Source organism: Mustelus asterias, chromosome 2 (genome assembly GCF_964213995.1).
Source record: "Mustelus asterias chromosome 2, sMusAst1.hap1.1, whole genome shotgun sequence".
Taxonomy (NCBI): Eukaryota; Metazoa; Chordata; class Chondrichthyes; order Carcharhiniformes; family Triakidae; genus Mustelus; species Mustelus asterias.
The window spans coordinates 110,732,926-110,750,822 of record NC_135802.1 but is presented as its reverse complement, the minus strand read 5'-3'; the positions used below and the strand labels follow the sequence as shown (position 1 = coordinate 110,750,822).

Here is a 17,897-nt window from a genome sequence, read left to right as displayed (position 1 = left end):
ATGTTTCATTACCTTTAATTAACCTTTGATTGACAGGTTGAATTAATTACCCACTGGCCAGGAGCTTTGTTTATTTTTCTTTCCCTTCAAGGCTGAATGCATCTCGAGTGCCTGCCTTTGTTCCTATCCACAACGTTTATGAACATTCTGCCTTTGATTGACAAGTTGGATCAATTTCCCACTGGCCATGCGGTTTCAGTTCCTCTTTTCTATTCACAATGTCTGGAAAGCGTTTAAGATGCATTCAATTGTGAAGGGAAAGAAAAACAAAGAAAGCTCCTGGCTAGTGGGTAATTGATCCAACCTGTCAATCAGAGCACTTCAAAGGGGCCAGGCACCAGATGCCACTCTGTGGAAGTGAAAAGGAGAACTCTCCAGTGAAACTCAATCCCAGCTGTCAATCAAAGCACTTCAAAGAAGCCAGGCAGCAGGTGCAGTTCTTTCAATGTTAAAAGCCTGAGCTCATCCAGCTCCCAGGTCCCATCAGTCCCTCATCTGAAGCCTGCCAGCTGTCAATCAGAACACTTCAAAGAGACTTCAGAGCACCTGGGCCCTATGAGAGAAAGCATGGGGTCCTTCCTGATAAAACTGACAGGTCCTTTCTATCAGCTCACTTTAAAGAAGTCATGTAACAGCTTGCACCTATGACATTAACCAGGGCCAATCTTTACTGTGGAATGGAGTGCTGCGATCATTTTGAAGACTTCCAGGAATTCAGGGGGTATGGGTTCTAATGTGACCAGGCCATCTCTAAGTTTTTAAAGGACAGGGACAATAATGATTATCTTTACCAGTATGGTGTCTAAAATCACCATCCTAAGAGTGAACACCACTTTTTCCAAGGCAACAAAGACAAGTGCAGCCACTAGACCATTATCCTGGAAGTCAAGCCCTTTCCACCCAGTCCGAGTCCCCCAAACTCCCATGTCTCTTGAGGGACCCCACCCACCCCTTCTGCAGCCTGGCAGCAGAGGGACACAGGAGCACAGTTGGAGGCTGCAGTTTCCCCCTGCTCCCCACAGTCCACAGTGCCAGATCTACTCTTCTGTGGACCAGGAGTAATTGGCTCCTGCGGGACTTCCAGTTGGTGGGGTCAGGGGGGAAAAAATGCAGGAATCAATTGAATTGAATTTTGTGCCCGCTAATAACAGGAGAATTAATTTAAATGACGCATGATCAGGTTCTCACCCGCTATTGGTGGGGGAATGAGAATTGGATGGGCTGGACACAAACGGAAATCCCAATTTGACCCTCTCGCCCGATTCAACGGTCATCAAGATTCCCAGCTGGAGCAAACAGACTCAAAGAATTCCACCCTTGACACCTGAAGGGCTCTACTAACAACAGGGAACTGCAGGTGCACTCCACTCCACTCAGCTGCTGGGATTGAAGAAACAGTGAAAAGACAACAAGTATGAAGTCACTGAAAATCATAAGTTGCTTGGTCAGTAGGTTCATAGGGTAAGCGACTGTGTATAAACAGCTGGGTCAATTCATTTTTTGAGGAAAGGTCTATAAACATCTGGATAAGAGAGATACCGTAAGAATTTTAACAACACCAGGTTAAAGTCCAACAGGTTTATTTGGTAGCAAATGCCATTAGCTTTCGGAGCGCTGCTCCTTCGTCAGATGGAGTGGATATCTGCTCTCAAACAGGGCACAGGTTCCCTATTTTCTGTGCCCTGTTTGACAGCAGATATCCACTCCATCTGACGAAGGAGCAGCGCTCCGAAAGCTAATGGCATTTGCTACCAAATAAACCTGTTGAACTTTAACTTGGTGTTGTTAAAACTCTTACTGTATTTACCCCAGTCCAACGCCGGCACCTCCACATTAAGAGAGATACCTACAGGGCTCCAGTAATTTATTGATAATTGTACAGTTTTATTATTGGTAAGGTTTATTGGCAGAAATGAAGCTGATTGGGAATTGCAGCAGTTATAAATTATAAACTAATTAAAAGTAATTCATTAATTAACATTTTATTGCATTTACTTGACTTTCAATTTTAGTGCAGTAAATAAATAATTCGAGGCATGAATTGAGTGCACATTCAGTATACTGTCGAACTATTTCCCTATTCCTTTCCTCGCTTTCTATTATTTTCTTTGGAATTCAAGTTCATGTTTCCACGATTCCCTTTCTTTCTGTTTTTGCTCAAGTAATTTAATTTCTCTTTCTTTCTCAAACTCAAATTTTTGCTTTTCTCTCTTTCCAAATCGAGTTGCTTCCTTTATAACTGAATCCTTGTCAATTCAATCTGCATTTTATCAGGATTATCTTTTTCTTCCTTACGGTTCAAGTGTTGAGAAACTTGAACCTTAAGGAAGAAAGAGTTCTTCACGCCTACTTCTAAATCTACTGCAAACTTATCTGCTATCGGCTTCAAATTAATTTTTGTTATCTGTTGCAGGCCCCTTGAAGGCAGGTTCTTTCTTTTGAGTTATGTTTCAGCAATAGACATAGTCATTTTAACTTTTCAATAAATACAGCAAAAGTCAACATGAAATCTTGGTTGTTCAAACTGCCCAACCCAGTGTACCATTCATGGATTTGAAATCTTTCAAGAACCCCTGCCGCATTTGTTACGGTCTCTGTGGAGACCAATAACATTCAAGAAGAAACTTCCAGTTAGTAACTGAAGGGATGATATGATAAGATTTCACGTGGAGTTAACTTGTACCTTAAACCACAAAACAGGACATTTGCCTTTTACTTCACAGCTATATTTATATTGTCCTTCAATTAGATATTCAATTGTCTCTGAACCAGTCCAACTTGATCCTTTGTTCCTGAGGGTTTACTCCTGTTTTCTCTATTTCTCAACCAGGCAGTTTTTAATCACAGAATTGTCTTTCACAGTAAGGACATTTCCCCCAGAGATTCTTCTCTAGCAAAAGCTGGGTGAAATTTACAACCTCATTTTAACTCCAATTAATTTAGTCTTTTCAATCTAAGTGCAGGTTCCCACCTACAGTTCTCCCTTTACTGAATCTTGGCAGACTAACTTGCCGATGAGTTTCAGCACTGTCTTTATAACACTTCTCCTTTTACAGCCCATCTCCATAGCAATGTAAATCATAAAGGCTTTGTATCCAGGTATAAATACTGATTAGCTATTGCCTTCCCAAATCCCTTTTATTTTGGAAGCACAACTGTTTGTAACCCAACATTCTCAATACTGTTCTGGGACTTTGGGGACTCTTGTCTATGATGTGGCGATGCCGGCGTTGGACTGGGGTAAACACAGTAAGAAGTCTCACAACACCAGGTTAAAGTCCAGCAGGTTTATTTGGTAGCACAAGCCACTAGCTTTTGGAGCACTGCCCCTTCATCAGGTGAGTGGGAGTTCTGTTCACAAACAGGGCATATAAAGACGCAAACTCAATTTACAAAATAATGGTTGGAATGCGAGTCTTTACAGGTAATCAAGTCTTAAAGGTACAGACAATGTGAGTGGAGAGAGGGTTAAGCACAGGTTCAAGAGATGTGTATTGTCTCCAGCCAGGGCAGTTAGTGAGATTTTGCAAGCCCAGGCAAGTCGTGGGGGTTACAGATAGTGTGACATGAACCCAAGATCCCGGTGAGGCCGTCTTCACGTGTGTGGAATTTGGCTATCAGTCTCTGCTCAGAACTCTGCGTTGTCGTGTGTCGTGAAGGCTGCCTTGGAGGACGCTTACCCGAAGATCAGAGGCCGAATGCCCATGGCCGCTGAAGTGTTCCCCAACAGGAAGAAAACACTCTTGCCTGGTGATTGTCGAGTGGTGTTCATTCATCCGTTGTCGTAGCGTCTGCAGGGTCTCCCCAATGAACCATGCCTCGGGACATCCTTTCCTGCAGCGTATCAGGTAGACAACGTTGGCCGAGTTGCAAGTGTATGTACCATGTACCTGGTGGATGGTGTTCTCACGTGAGATGATGGCATCCGTGTCGATGATCCGGCACGTCTTGCAGAGGTTGCTGTGGCAGGGTTGTGTGGTGTCGTGGTCACTGTTCTCCTGAAGGCTGGGTAGTTTGCTGCGGACAATGCGTCCAGTACTTCCCCGGAGCGGAGAAGCTACGGCATCTTCTCCGGAGCCTTCAACATGTCATTGATGAAGACGAACATCTTGCCAGTGCCATCCCCACACCCCCACTTCTTGCCTTCAAACAACCGCACAACCTCAAACAGACCATTGTCCGTGGCAAACTACCCAGCCTTCAGGAGAACAGTGACCACGACACCACACAACCCTGCCACAGCAACCTCTGCAAGACGTGCCGGATCATCGACACGGATGCCATCATCTCACGTGAGAACACTATCCACCAGGTACACGGTACATACTCTTGCAACTCGGCCAACGTTGTCTACCTGATACGCTGCAGGAAGGGATGTCCCGAGGCATGGTACATTGGGGAGACCATGCAGACGCTACAACAACGGATGAATGAACACCGCTCGACAATCACCAGGCAAGAGTGTTTTCTTCCTGTTGGGGAACACTTCAGCGGTCACGGGCATTCGGCCTCTGATCTTCGGGTAAGCGTTCTCCAAGGCGGCCTTCATGACACACGACAACGCAGAGTTGCTGAGCAGAGACTAATAGCCAAGTTCCGCACACGTGAGGACGGCCTCAACCGGGATCTTGGGTTCATGTCACACTATCTGTAACCCCCACGACTTGCCTGGGCTTGCAAAATCTCACTAACTGTCCTGGCTGGAGACAATACACATCTCTTTAACATGTGTTTAACCCTCTCTCCACTCACATTGTCTGTACCTTTAAGACTTGATTACCTGTAAAGACTCGCATTCCAATCATTATTTTGTAAATTGAGTTTGTGTCTTTATATGCCCTGTTTGTGAACAGAACTCCCACTCACCTGATGAAGGGGCAGAGCTCCGAAAGCTAGTGGCTTGTGCTACCAAATAAACCTGTTGGACTGTAACCTGGTGTTGTGAGATTTCTTACTGACTCTTGTCTAGCCACTGTTCGCATATAGGGTGTTGCCATTGTCTCCAAGCGTAAACACCATGCACCTCCTTCTATTGCCAACAATCAAACTACCCAGGCTTGCTGTCAGGTAGACTTCAAAACAGGTCATCTGACTCACTTGATATTACCTTAAATTTAAAAAAGCAATCCCAAAACTTAACAATCTTATAAATCTCAGAACTGCAACACAAGTAATTTTCAACCGTGACCAGTATGGACTCTAGTTGAGGACGTGCTGACCAGCAGAAGGTTTCTGTAGCCACAAGACCTCTTGAGACCTAGAAGCAACACGAGCACAACCAGACTAGTTCAATGCTTTACTTACCTGTGGGACCGCTTCACAACTTGGGAATCTTTACATATGAACATGTGAATTAGGAGCAAGAGTAGGCCATGTGGTGCCTCAAGCCCACTCAATAAGATCATGGCTGATCGGACTGTAGCTTCAACTCCATATTCCCACCTACTCCTATTACTTCTCACCCTCCTGGTTATCTATCTAGCTCTGCCTTGAAAATATTCAAACACTCTGGTTCCATCACCTTTTCAGGAGAGTCCCAAAGACTCACAACCCTCGGAGAAAAAAATTCTCCTCATATCTGTCTTAAACACTTTATTTTAAACAGTGACCCTGGATTCTCCCACAAGATGGAACATCCTTTGCACATCCACCCTGTCAAGATGCCTCAGGATCCTGCATGTTTTAATCAAGTTGCTCCTTATTCTTCTAACCTCCAATGGATACAAGCCTAGCCTGAACGACCTTTCCTCATATGACAACCCGCCCATTCCATGGCAGCAGTCACAGGGACTAAGTTGTTGCTGACAAATTCATTCACTTTGCTCCTTATTGCTGAACATTATAGAAATTGTTCCTCTGAGTGAATGCCAGATCACTTCAGGTGACATTAAGGGCCAAACACACACAATGGGGCTGGAGTCACACACTTATCAGGGATCGCATACTCCCTTCCTGGAAGGTATTAGTTTTCAGTGAATTACCACCTTAGGGAAGTTTGCAAGATTAATGTATATGGCCTTATTAGAATGCATGGGGAAACATTTTGTTGATATCTGCTGCACATAACGGATGCAACCTATGAACTTTAAATCATTGGTCAGTTGATATCTAATTTTGGTAACTGGTTGGTTCATGGCATATAAACTTTGTATAAGCAGAACTCAGCATTAATGGATTCAGAAAACTCAAATAATTTGTAGCCAGTTAACCTAACATAAATATATATTTCCACCCAAAATGCATTCAAGTTGTCGAAATTTCCTACATGTAATTAAAGGTAAGAAATTGTTTCTCATTGTTGAAACATTACATATAATTTTAAAACAATAAACAATTTGACTATAATCACTTAATACTCACTTGTTTCTCTGTCATGGCCTTATCATATGCTGCCTGTACAATGTCTAGTTCTGCTTGTTTGGCATCCAACTCTGCTTGTGCCTTCTGAAGATCTAACATAGCCAAAGTCAGGCGATTTTCCTGGATTGCCAAATTAGCCTAAAAGCAAGAGATGTACATTTGTAAGGTATGATTTCAAATAATAAGTAATAAATACTGTAGGCTCCTCTTTTCTATAAAATATATTCTTCAACAACGTGACATCATCCAGAGATATGGGGAGAGCTTTTGTTTGTTTGCTGATGCCATCGAGGATTCCTCTTCGCCATGTCACTTGACTTCTTAGTTACTAGTCTGAGATCAAATTCTGCATAAGTTGCAGCTTCCTACAGTTTAATGGTAGGTACCACCTATGGCCTCTGTCTCAAAATCTGTTCTCTTACGACATGCCATATTCTCAAGCTCATCAGACTATTCACAGTCTTGTCATATTTTCTTGCAAGTCTTACATTGTCTTGCACATTCTTGCAACCCTATGGAAATTTGGCATGTCAGCTACGACTCTCACCAACTTTTACAGATGCACCAAAGAAAGCATTCTTTTTGATTGTATCACAGCTTGGTATGGCTCCTGCCCTGCCCAAGACCGCAAGAAACTACAAAAGGTCATGAATGTAGCCCAATCCATTGACTGTCTACACTTCCTGCTGCCTCGGCAAAGCAGCCAGCATAATTAAGGACTCCATGCACCCCGGACATTCTCTCTTCCATCTTCTTCCGTCGGGAAAAAGATACAAAAGTCTGAGGTCACGTACCAACTGACTCAATAACAGCTTCTTCCCTGCTGCCATCAGACTTTTGAATGGACCTACCTTGCATTAAGTTGATCTTTCTCTACACAAGCTGTAACTGTAACACTACATTTTGCACTCTCTCGTTTCCTTCTCTATTAACGGTATGCTTTGTTTGTACAGCGTGCAAGAAACAATACTTTTCACTGTATGCTAATACATGACAATAATAAATCAAATCAAATATTGTACAATATTGAGCTAAGCTTTAAACAGATCCTATCCATCATTTATGTCACCTAGTTTCAGCGTTGCAATATCAACCATCTTCATTCACACATCTGACATAATTCTGCTACTTCCATTATCAACTAATGCAACCCTTTCCATTTCTGATCTCATGTCCTCCTCTTTCTATAAACTCCAACGCATTCTATGTCTTGTTCTGCAATATGCTTTACTTGACTATCACTCCCACGCTCACTGACTGACTGCCACTGATATCTTGTTCTCCAAATACATTTAAAGTTCTTGTCATTCTCTGCAATTCTTTCTCCACAAGCTCCTCCAGACCTGTCATTATCCCCAAGAATTCCACTATTTTGATTCCAACACTTTATTCTTTCCCCCAACCCATTCTCATATTTCCTCTCCACACACACCGCCCTGCCCCCCACCCTTCCCAACATCTCTGCCCCAACTGTTCACTCCAAGATTAATGATGATTTCAGAAGTTTTGGGCCTGATCTCTGGAACTTTTCCCATGCATCTCTCTATCTTTCCTTCTCTTTCTCCATTTTTATAAAGCTCCTCAATTCTGCCATCACCTGACAAAGCATTCATTTCCACATTCACCCAAGAGGTGCCTTGGGACTTCTTCTGTTAATTACATTCACAGATACAAATTGTTCACACACTTATAAAATTGTTACAATCCAGAAAGGCTATTCGGCCCATCAGGTCTGCACCAGCTCTTAGAGGAGGTCGCCTACTTTAATAATTTTGGTCTACTATGACACATACGAGGATTATTCAGACAAAGATACCATGAATGCTGCAAAATGGCAATGATTTCTTAACTAGAAGAGTAATGCTGGCAGATGCGATAAACATTTTCCACTTGTTCCATTTGTTCTTTAATTTATGCTACTATCAAAATTTAGTGGTTCTGTCTTCTCTCCCATAAAATACTATTGTAGACGTATTTTTTTGGAGTAAACAATCAAATACTATGAGGGCAATTCTCCCAGCCCATTGTGCTGCTCAAACATTGGGGTTGGACACCGGGAGGCCAGCAATTGGGGGGGGCAGTGCGGGGCTACTGCGCATGTGCCGATCTCGGGACTGACAGATCGGCGCATGCAGTGGCCCGCTCAGCACTATGCTGCTGGCCTCTCCAGTGGCAATAGGCCCTGACCCCTGATTTTCAACGTGAATCTCGCTAGGGCACTCTGTCGTGCTCAGAGTGTGGGAGATTCATTTTGAAAATCCTGCTTAAAAAAAAAACAGCGAGAGTTACTCCCGTTTTTACACGAATTTAGCACTTAGACTTTTTTGGGAGAATCGTCCCTGATTTAACATTGAATACGTTCACCTTAATGTACCTTTAAAGGTAAAACCTCCTTGTTAATGGAGAAGAAGGAAGCCATAGCCTTTGTCCAGGAGCAGATCCCTGCTACATTGCCACATACTCTCTTGGCTGTTTCAATATTGTAGTCGGCCATTTCAAAGTAGGGCCGAAGTAAATCGACAACTTCTTCATTAATTGTATCTTTGGGAAATTGCTAGGAGGATAAAATAATATGATTAAGCATTTAGAACCATAGATTCCCTACAGAGCAGAAGGTGGCCATTCAGCCCATCAAGTCTAATTCTCCAAAAGAGCATCTTACCCAGGCCCACCCTGCCATCCTATCCCCAAAATCGCACACGTTTACCATGGTTAATCCATCTAAGCTACACATCTTTAGGCATTAAAAGCAATTTAGCATGGCCAATCCACCCAACCTGCATATCTCTGCACTGTTGAGGAAACTGGAGCACCAGGAGAAAACCCACGCAGACATGAGGAGAAGATGTAAACTCCGCACAGACAATCACCCAAGGCCAGAATCGAAGCTGGGTCCCTAGCGCTATGAGGCAGCAGTGCTAACCACTGTGCCGCCGTGTCTGCAGAATCATTTTGATTATGTTTATACCCTTTTACACAATGATAGGTGAGCTGGCAAGGTGGATACAAAACTGGCTCGGTCAAAGAAAACAGGGTAGAGTGGAAAGGTGCGTTTCTGAATGGAAGGCTGTGACAAGTGGCGTTCCTCAGGGATCAGTGCTGGGGCCTTTGCTGTTTGTAATATATATATAAATGATTTGGAGGAAAATGTAACTGGATTGATTACTAAGTTTGCGGATTACAAAGGTTGGTGGATTTGTGGATAGCGATGAGGACCATCAGAGGATACAGCAGGATATAGATCAGTTGGAGACTTGGGCGGAGAGGTGGCAGATGGAGTTTAATGCGGACAAATATGAGGTAATGCATTTTGGAAGGTCTCATACAGATAGGAAATATACAGTAAATGGCAGAATCCTTAAGGGTATTGATAGGCAAAGGGATCTGGGTGTACAGGTACACAGGTCATTGAAAGTGGCAATGCAGGTGGAGAAGATAGTCAAGAAGGCATAGGGCATGTTTGCCTTCATCGGCTGGGGCATTGAGTTTAAAAATTGGCAAGTCATGTTGCAGCTTTATAGAACCTTAGTTAGGCCGTCCTTGGAATATAGTGTTCAATTCTGGTTGCCACACTACCAGAAGGATGGGGAGGTTTTGGAGAGGGTACAGAAAAGACTTACCAGGATGTTGCCTGGTATGGAGGGCATCAGTTTTGAGGAGAGGTTGGAGAAACTTGGTTTGTTCTCACTGGAACGACAGAAGTTGAGGGTCAACCTGATAGAAGTCTACAAGATTATGAGAGGCATGGACAGAGTGGATAGTCAGAAGCTTTTTCCCAGGGTGGAAGAGTCAATTACTAGGGGGCATAGATTTAAGGTGCAAGAGGCATGGTTTAAGGGAGATGTACGAGACAGATTTTTTACACAGAGGGTAGTGGGTGCCTGGAACTCGATGCCGGGGGAGGTAGTGGAAACAGGTACGATAGTGACTTTTCAGGGGCGTCTTGACAAATACATGAATAGGATGGGAATAGAGGGATATGGTCCCCAGAAGAATACAGGGTTTTAGTTAAGTCGGGCAGCATGGTCGGTGCAGGCTTGGAGGGCCGAAGGGCCTGTTCCTGTGCTGTAATTTTCTTTGTTCTTTGTTCATAGTCTAACTTAAATTTAGAAATACAGTTTTTTCCAGTATGAATAAATGACTAATTCAATAAGTTATTCTGTCAGTCGTTCAGTGCAATTTTCGTAACCAGCATAATTTAAAAAATATATATTTAACAGCTGCTACAATAATATGCTAAATGACATGCTTAATGTACAGAAGGGACATGCAAGGCCCTGGATGTGTTTTTCCTCAATTTTTATTACATTTTCTGCAGGCTCATTAATGAAGCCTGAGTCCTTGCCACTGATATGTGGAGCCGACTGCATTATTTCTATATTGGAAGTTGGGAGTGTGAATGGGGTGGAGTGTGTGGCAAGGGCGGTGTGGGCCGGCATATACAGGAAGGGAAGGAAAATATATCTCCGATTCATCTCAATGGAGATGCCAAAATAACAAGAGTGGTTTTGGTGATATGAACTCAGTCTGAACTGTCCTCCCACCCAAAGGACAATTTAGCCTCAAGGAAAATGTTGAAAAGAACAGAAGAGAAGAGGCATTTTCAGATCCCTGAACACTATAATAGGCCAAATGGACAAAGTTAAAAGTAGCAATTATTGCTCAGGCCAAAACAAATTTAAAATTGGATTCATAACTTGCAATTTGAGTAATTAAACCCACAATTTTCTGATAATACACAACAGTCATCGTCACTAATGAATACTTAGAAAATCACACCTATTATGTACAATTTGTACTCGTACAGAGAAAATACAGAAAACAAAACCAAATAGTGTTTTATCCACATAAGACAGATCTGGGAATACATAGAAACATACATAGAAAATTGGAGCAGGAGTAGGCCATTCGGCCGTTCGAGCCAATGATCACCATTCATTGTGATCATAGCTGATCATCAAATTTAATGCCCTGATCCCACCATCCTCCCATATCCCTTGATCCCTTTAGCCCTAAGAGCTATATCTAATTCCTTGTTGAAATCACACAATGCTTTGACTTCAACTACTTTCTGTGGTAGTGAATTCCACGGATTCACCACTCTCTGGGTGAAGAAATCTCTCCTCAGTCCTAAATGATTTACCCCTACTCTCAAACTATGACCCCCAAGTTCTGGACTTCCCAACCATTGGGAACACGGTGGCACAGTGGTTAGCACTGCTGCCTCACAGCGCCAGCGACCCGGGTTCAATTCCCGGTTTAGGTCACTGTCTGTGTGGAGTCTGCACATTCTCCCCATGTCCGTGTGGGTTTCTTCCGGATGCTCTGGTTTTCTCCCACAGTCTGAAAGACATGCTTGGTTAGATGCATTGGCCATGCTAAATTTTCCCTCAGTGTACCCGAACAGGTGCTGGAGTGTGGCGATGAGGGGATTTTCACAGTAACTTCATTGCAGTGTGAATGTAAGCCTACTTGTGACACTAATAAATAAACTTTTTAAAACATTCTTTCTGAATCTACCCTGTCTAATCCTGTTAGAATTTTATAAGTTTCTATGCAATCCACTCTCACTCTTCTAAACTCCAAACTATATAATCCTAACCAATTTAATCCTGCCATTCCAGGAAATAGCCTGCTAAACCTTTGCTGCACACCCTCCAAAGCAAGTACATCCTTCCTCAAATAAGGACACCAAAACTGCACACTGTACTTCAGGTGTGACCCCACCAACACCCTACAGAATTGCAGTAAAACACCCCTATTCTTATACTCAACCTCTTGCTATAAAGGCCAACATACCATTTGCATTCTTTACTGCCTGCTGTACCTGCGCACTTACTTTCAGCGACTAATGCATAAGAACACCAAGGTTTTGCTGAGTATCTACCTCATTCAATTTACACCTTTTAAATAAGAATCCGCCTTCCTATTTTTGCTACCGAAGTGGATAACTTCGCATTCATCCATATTATACTGTATCTACCTTGCATATGCCTACTCACTCGGCCTGTCCAAATCACACTGAAGCATCTCTGTATCCTCCTCACAGCTCACCCTCCCATCCAATTTTGCATCATCTGCAAATTTGGGATGGAGTTGGGGGAAGATTTCAAAGCCTTTGGGTTTGGAGGCCGAAGGCTGTTGGGAAAATTAGGTGACAAGCCCCGCACTCCAACTTGTGCAGTGTTCTTCTGCACAGCACTCACCAGGTCAGCACAACAGCTCCACTTCAGCGTTTCAAGAAGGCAGCTCACCACCACTTTCTCAAGGGCAACTCGAGATGGGCAATAAATGCTGGCCCAACGCCCAATGAATTAAAAAAAACTTATTCCTCCCTCTGCAGGCACCTCACATCCCTATCTGAGCAGCCCACACCCACACTGACCCTCAACCTATTGGCCTCTCACATCCATGCTTCACAGTCACCTTGCACAAATGTTGTCCTTCACTCCTCGAGCCATTAGCACACCTACCTTTCTCTTCCCTAAAATAAAAATCAGTAATAGATCAAGCTTTGTATTTCCTGTTCCTACAGGCTGTGATTGACATCAGTAACAGTCAGGGGGATTCATTAAATTCAATGAATTTTAGTGTTTTGGAAGACAAGATTGCACCACTTGGCATGAATCAAAGACATGGGACTGCAGAAGGCAGAGGTTTGGGCCTCCAGTGACAGGCACTTTATCGGACACTGGCAATACATGCCCACCAGGTTCACTGGCAATGCAGCTTTTCAACATGAGGATGAAAGTATTAGCAATGGTCTGCTGAGTGCCTTAGCCTCCTGAAGCAAAGGTGTTGGGGAAAGGGGGGTGGGGGGCCGGTGCTCTCCTCCTTCCACATGCATTTCTGGGCCCTTTCACTGTCCTATGTCGCATAAGGGTTATGAAACGTCATCCATTACATGTTCCTTTTATCCTTTCTCTGACAAAATGGCCATAACATCTTGCCTGCACTCCCTAATTGATGAGGAATCCCAAGGCAACTTCTTAATTGGTTTGCTCCAGAGCAACTGGGAAGCCTGCTAATCCAAACCGAATATGGTCTTGACATCTGAAAAAAAAAGCTCAGGTGAAAAAATTCAGCCTTTGATGTCTGTAAATAATTTGATTACCTGGAGATTTTGCAGAAAGTTTCCTGCTGTCATGAGCTTTAGGGATTCTTGCCAGGAAGGTGTGGTGCAGCTCCTCTCAACATCAATTTTCACAGAGTTTACTTTCCTTTGGAATAGCAACAGTACACAGTCCATGATACGCATGATGAGGTGAGGTGGTCTACCCAGTGTACGGACAGTGGCAATATCAGCTGGTTTAATAGTCTGTATGCAATAACACAGGAAAGCAATAAATGTAAAGCAAACCAAATAAGAGGTGCAAGATTTTTATCTAACAGCGATGTAATTAATATAAGCTCTAACTGAAGGTTGGTTGGTTCCATGGTTGTTTCATTACTGCAAGACTGTGAAATTCAATTTATAGAAAACCAAGTTCCTCAACATTTTTAATATGGTGACACTTTGTTTGTTGCACTAACCTTTGCATCATTTCCTTCCTAATTTGTAAATTCAGCAATACACTGCAAGGACCTCTATCAATTATACTGTAATTAACCATAACTGTATGTAGCAACAAGGCAGTGGTCAAATTCTTAACTCCAATTATTAAACTAAAAGAGTATTCCAATTAATATATTTTCAAGGGAAGGAAGATATCATCCACTCTGCATTTGCTGGATAATTGTTTTGCATCCAAGACCTGTGACATATCAGTCTGTACTTCTATCATGGTGTTCAGCATAACAGGTGCACATGGTAGCTTGAATTGAGTCATGGAGGCCAGCAGGTCCTTTAAGTTATCCACTTATTAATTTTGATGGATGGAAAATCTTGCAACCAGCACTGCCCCATGTTCATTTTCTGACATGCATTTTCAAAGGGTAAAGCTCTGCAATAGGAGCAGAAATTAATAAAATCTACTGCACAGCATTGTCTACCCATTGCTCAGCTTCCTTTAAAATGCCCTAAATATTTACCAACTAATCACATCTAAACATTTTTCCCCAGAAAATTGGTACAATGATTGTCTGCTTCAAACTGAATTTAGATTACTCAGAAATTATAGGTGATCTAAACTATTTCAATTAGATGTATATATTTTTGTTGCCATCTTTAACTATATTCTATTCTTTCAAAATGTTATCAGTTAGTGTTATAGAAGGTTTTTTGCGTTACCATTGATTCAAAATTTATGGAATTTGCAGACCGATTCCTAAAGCAATCAGCTCTCAAATGAACTGTTTTCAAAATATTCTAATGATGAATATTGATTTTTCTAAATTGTAGTGGCCTCATTGGAAGAGTATTGTCCATACGAAAAAAAATTGTGGGAATAAAAGGTGGAAAACTTGTGCAGCATTTTCAACATGATGAACAGCATAATGTAATACTAGTAACATAGGCATTAATGAGAGCCAGTATAATTATTTTGATCTGTTAAACATAGATGTTAATCTTGCTGAGTTCACCTGCATTTGTTACCTAGTCTCAACATACAACATCACTGATAAAATTACTAAACCCATCCTGCTATTAGGGTTGGAGAGGGGCCTCCTGCTAAACAGTAGATAACTTAGCAGGGAATCATGGGAGATTTTCTCACAGGGTTGTCAACCCTCAATCTCCATCCAGGACACTGCTGTGTGCAACTTTGGAAAAATATCATTGGGACATTAAAAAGGATTTTCTTTTTATATTTCTCTTGCCCAAATATAAAAAATATTGAAATTGGGGAAAAGGACTATTTAGCTGATTGTCAAGCATCGTCCAATTGGGTAATGAGTCTTTTTGATTTACATTTTGGCACAGGAAGGCAGTGCATCAGAAGAATGGATGTGTTAGCCAACTAAAGGCTGAAGCATAAGGGCAAGTCATATGGTAAAACCTCCAGGAATACTGTTTGCTCGGAATGTTCCATCCAGTGATATAAATTACAATTTTTCCATAAGCTGTCTGCTGCTTGTGAGGCCCCAACAATGGTGAGGGGCCTCAAATTGTAAACCATTCATGTGGCACCTGCAGTTTAAATGCTACTTTAGCGCAATTGTTTCTAATGAACAAACAGAGAATGAATCAACATTTGAACAAATGTCCTTCTTAAACAGATAATCTGAATGTCAAAGACAACAGACAAGTGATCTTTGGTTACCTGCAGAGCTGCTTCAGCTTCCTCCAGGGCAGGTTTTGCAGCTTCCAACTTCTCTTCTGCAATGGCCTTGTCTGCTGATATGCTGTCTACAATGGCCTGAGCTTTGTCCTTTACCTTTTGGACTTCCACCTTTACTTTTTCAGAAGCTTGAGCTTTCACGGTAACTTCTTTTAAAACCTGGAACATGAAAAAACATACAAGACGAATTCAAACAGTTATCAATATTAATCTTAAACCAAACACAAGTTGCAAACAGAAAGTGACCAAAAGTTTGGTCAAAGCAAATTAGTGTATATGCTGGAATCTGAAACAAAAACAAAAAATGCTGGAAAATCTCAGCAGTGCTGACAGCATTTGTGGAGAGAGAACAGAGCTAACGTTTCAAGTCTGGATGGCGTTTTGGTCAGTCTACTCCTTTTAAATAAAGTGCAACACTCAAACATTCGAGGACAAATTGCATGCCTGCAGCCATGGTGAGAATTTCTAATGGTGCGTGCAGCAATATTTTGTACATCATAGAATCCCTATAGTGCAAAAAGAGGCCATTTGGCCTATCGAGGTTGCACCGACAACAATCCCACCCAGGCCCTATCCCCACAACCCTGCTAGTTTCCCTGACACTATGGGGCAGTTTTGCATGGTTAATCAATCTAAATCTTTGGGTCTTTGGGTCTATACTGGATAAATTTCCTTTGCTCCCCATTTCCTTCAAAATCTTGAATAGATTCCCACTTTAAAAAGGATGTTAATGGAGAGATGAAAAAATTGTTCAAATGCCAATGGAATAGAAGGTTAAAAGGAAATGTGACCGAGCTGTTCAAAATTGTGAAGTTTTGTTTGGTAAACAGAGAAAAAGCTATTTTTACTGGTCAATTACGTCAGTAACAAGAGGACATTTTTTTTAAGTTCATTAACAAAAGAAATGGTTAGGAGTTACATTAGGACAAAGAACAATACAGCACAGGAACAGGCCCTTCGGCCCTCCAAGCCCGCGCCGCTCCCCGGTCCAGGATTGAATCCTGAATCCAGGATCCCCGCCCAATTTTCCAGCCTATCTACATACCAATATCCTATCCACCGAGCTGTCCCTCACAGCTACGATGCTTTGTTCATTACAACCTATTAACTCACCCCCACCCCCCTATTCCAGACCATGTGATCCCCAGGGAGAGGCGAAAACCCAGAGTGAAAAACCCCAGGGCCAATATGGGGAAAAAAAAAAATCTGGGAAATTCCTCTCCGACCCCCTGAGGCGATCGAAACGAGTCCAGGAGATCACAATGGCCCTGATCGGAAAATGCTTCCCAACCCTAGTCATTTCCACTTCCATGAACACCATATGAATTCCCTGCCCCCGAGACAGGTTCCCAACTATCCGCAGTCTCGCTCTGTACTGGCACCAGCAAGATGATCATAGAATGAAGCCTTGAAACGAGAAACAAGGAACAATTAGCCCGCGCCGCTCCCTGGTCCAAACTAGACCACTCTTTTGTATCCCTCCATTCCCACTCCGGTCATATAGCTGTCTAGATAAGTCCTAAACGTTCCCAGTGTGTCCGCCTCCACCACCTTGCCCGGCAACACATTCCAGGCCCCCACGACCCTCTGTGTGAAATATGTCCTTCTGATATCTGTGTTAAACCTCCCCCCCTTCAAAGAACAAAGAACAAAGAACAGTACAGCACAGGAAACAGGCCTTCGGCCCTCCAAGCCTGTGCCGCTCCTTGGTCCAACTAGACCAATCGTTTGTATCCCTCCATTCCCAGGCTGCTCATGTGACTATCCAGGTAAGTCTTAAACGATGTCAGCGTGCCTGCCTCCACCACCCTACTTGGCAGCGCATTCCAGGCCCCCACCACCCTCTGTGTAAAAAACGTCCCTCTGATGTCTGAGTTATACTTCGCCCCTCTCAGCTTGAGCCCGTGACCCCTCGTGATTGTCACCTCCGACCTGGGAAAAAGCTTCCCACTGTTCACCCTATCTATACCCTTCATAATCTTGTATACCTCTATTAGATCTCCCCTCATTCTCCGTCTTTCCAAGGAGAACAACCCCAGTCTACCCAATCTCTCCTCATAGCTAAGACCCTCCATACCAGGCAACATCCTGATGTAGATAGGACTGATGTTATATCCTGGCAAAAAACATTAGGAAGACCATACCAAAGTATCTTGTGCTACAATATAGGCTTCACACTATAGAAAGGACATTTAGACTTCAGAGAAACAAACTACAATGCAGATTCATTAGGGTGCTAACTGTATGAGGCAATTCAAATATTAGGAAAATCTGGGGTTTTTACAGGGTGAGCTCTTAGAAATGTTTATTATGATT

At 42.7% G+C, this 17,897-nt stretch overlaps 1 protein-coding gene across 1 annotated transcript in view; it reads right to left on the bottom strand.

Annotated features, from left to right (window-relative positions):
* dnah5 (dynein, axonemal, heavy chain 5) overlaps positions 1-17,897 on the bottom strand; it is a 302,757-nt gene that overhangs the window by 80,084 nt on the left and 204,776 nt on the right. Inside the window, exons 59-62 of the mRNA XM_078200599.1 lie at positions 15,564-15,740; positions 13,475-13,678; positions 8,735-8,914; positions 6,361-6,498 (exon numbers count right to left, since the gene is read on the bottom strand). Of these exons, the coding sequence (XP_078056725.1) occupies positions 6,361-6,498; positions 8,735-8,914; positions 13,475-13,678; positions 15,564-15,740 (699 nt within the window). The remainder of the gene's footprint in view (positions 1-6,360; positions 6,499-8,734; positions 8,915-13,474; positions 13,679-15,563; positions 15,741-17,897) is intronic.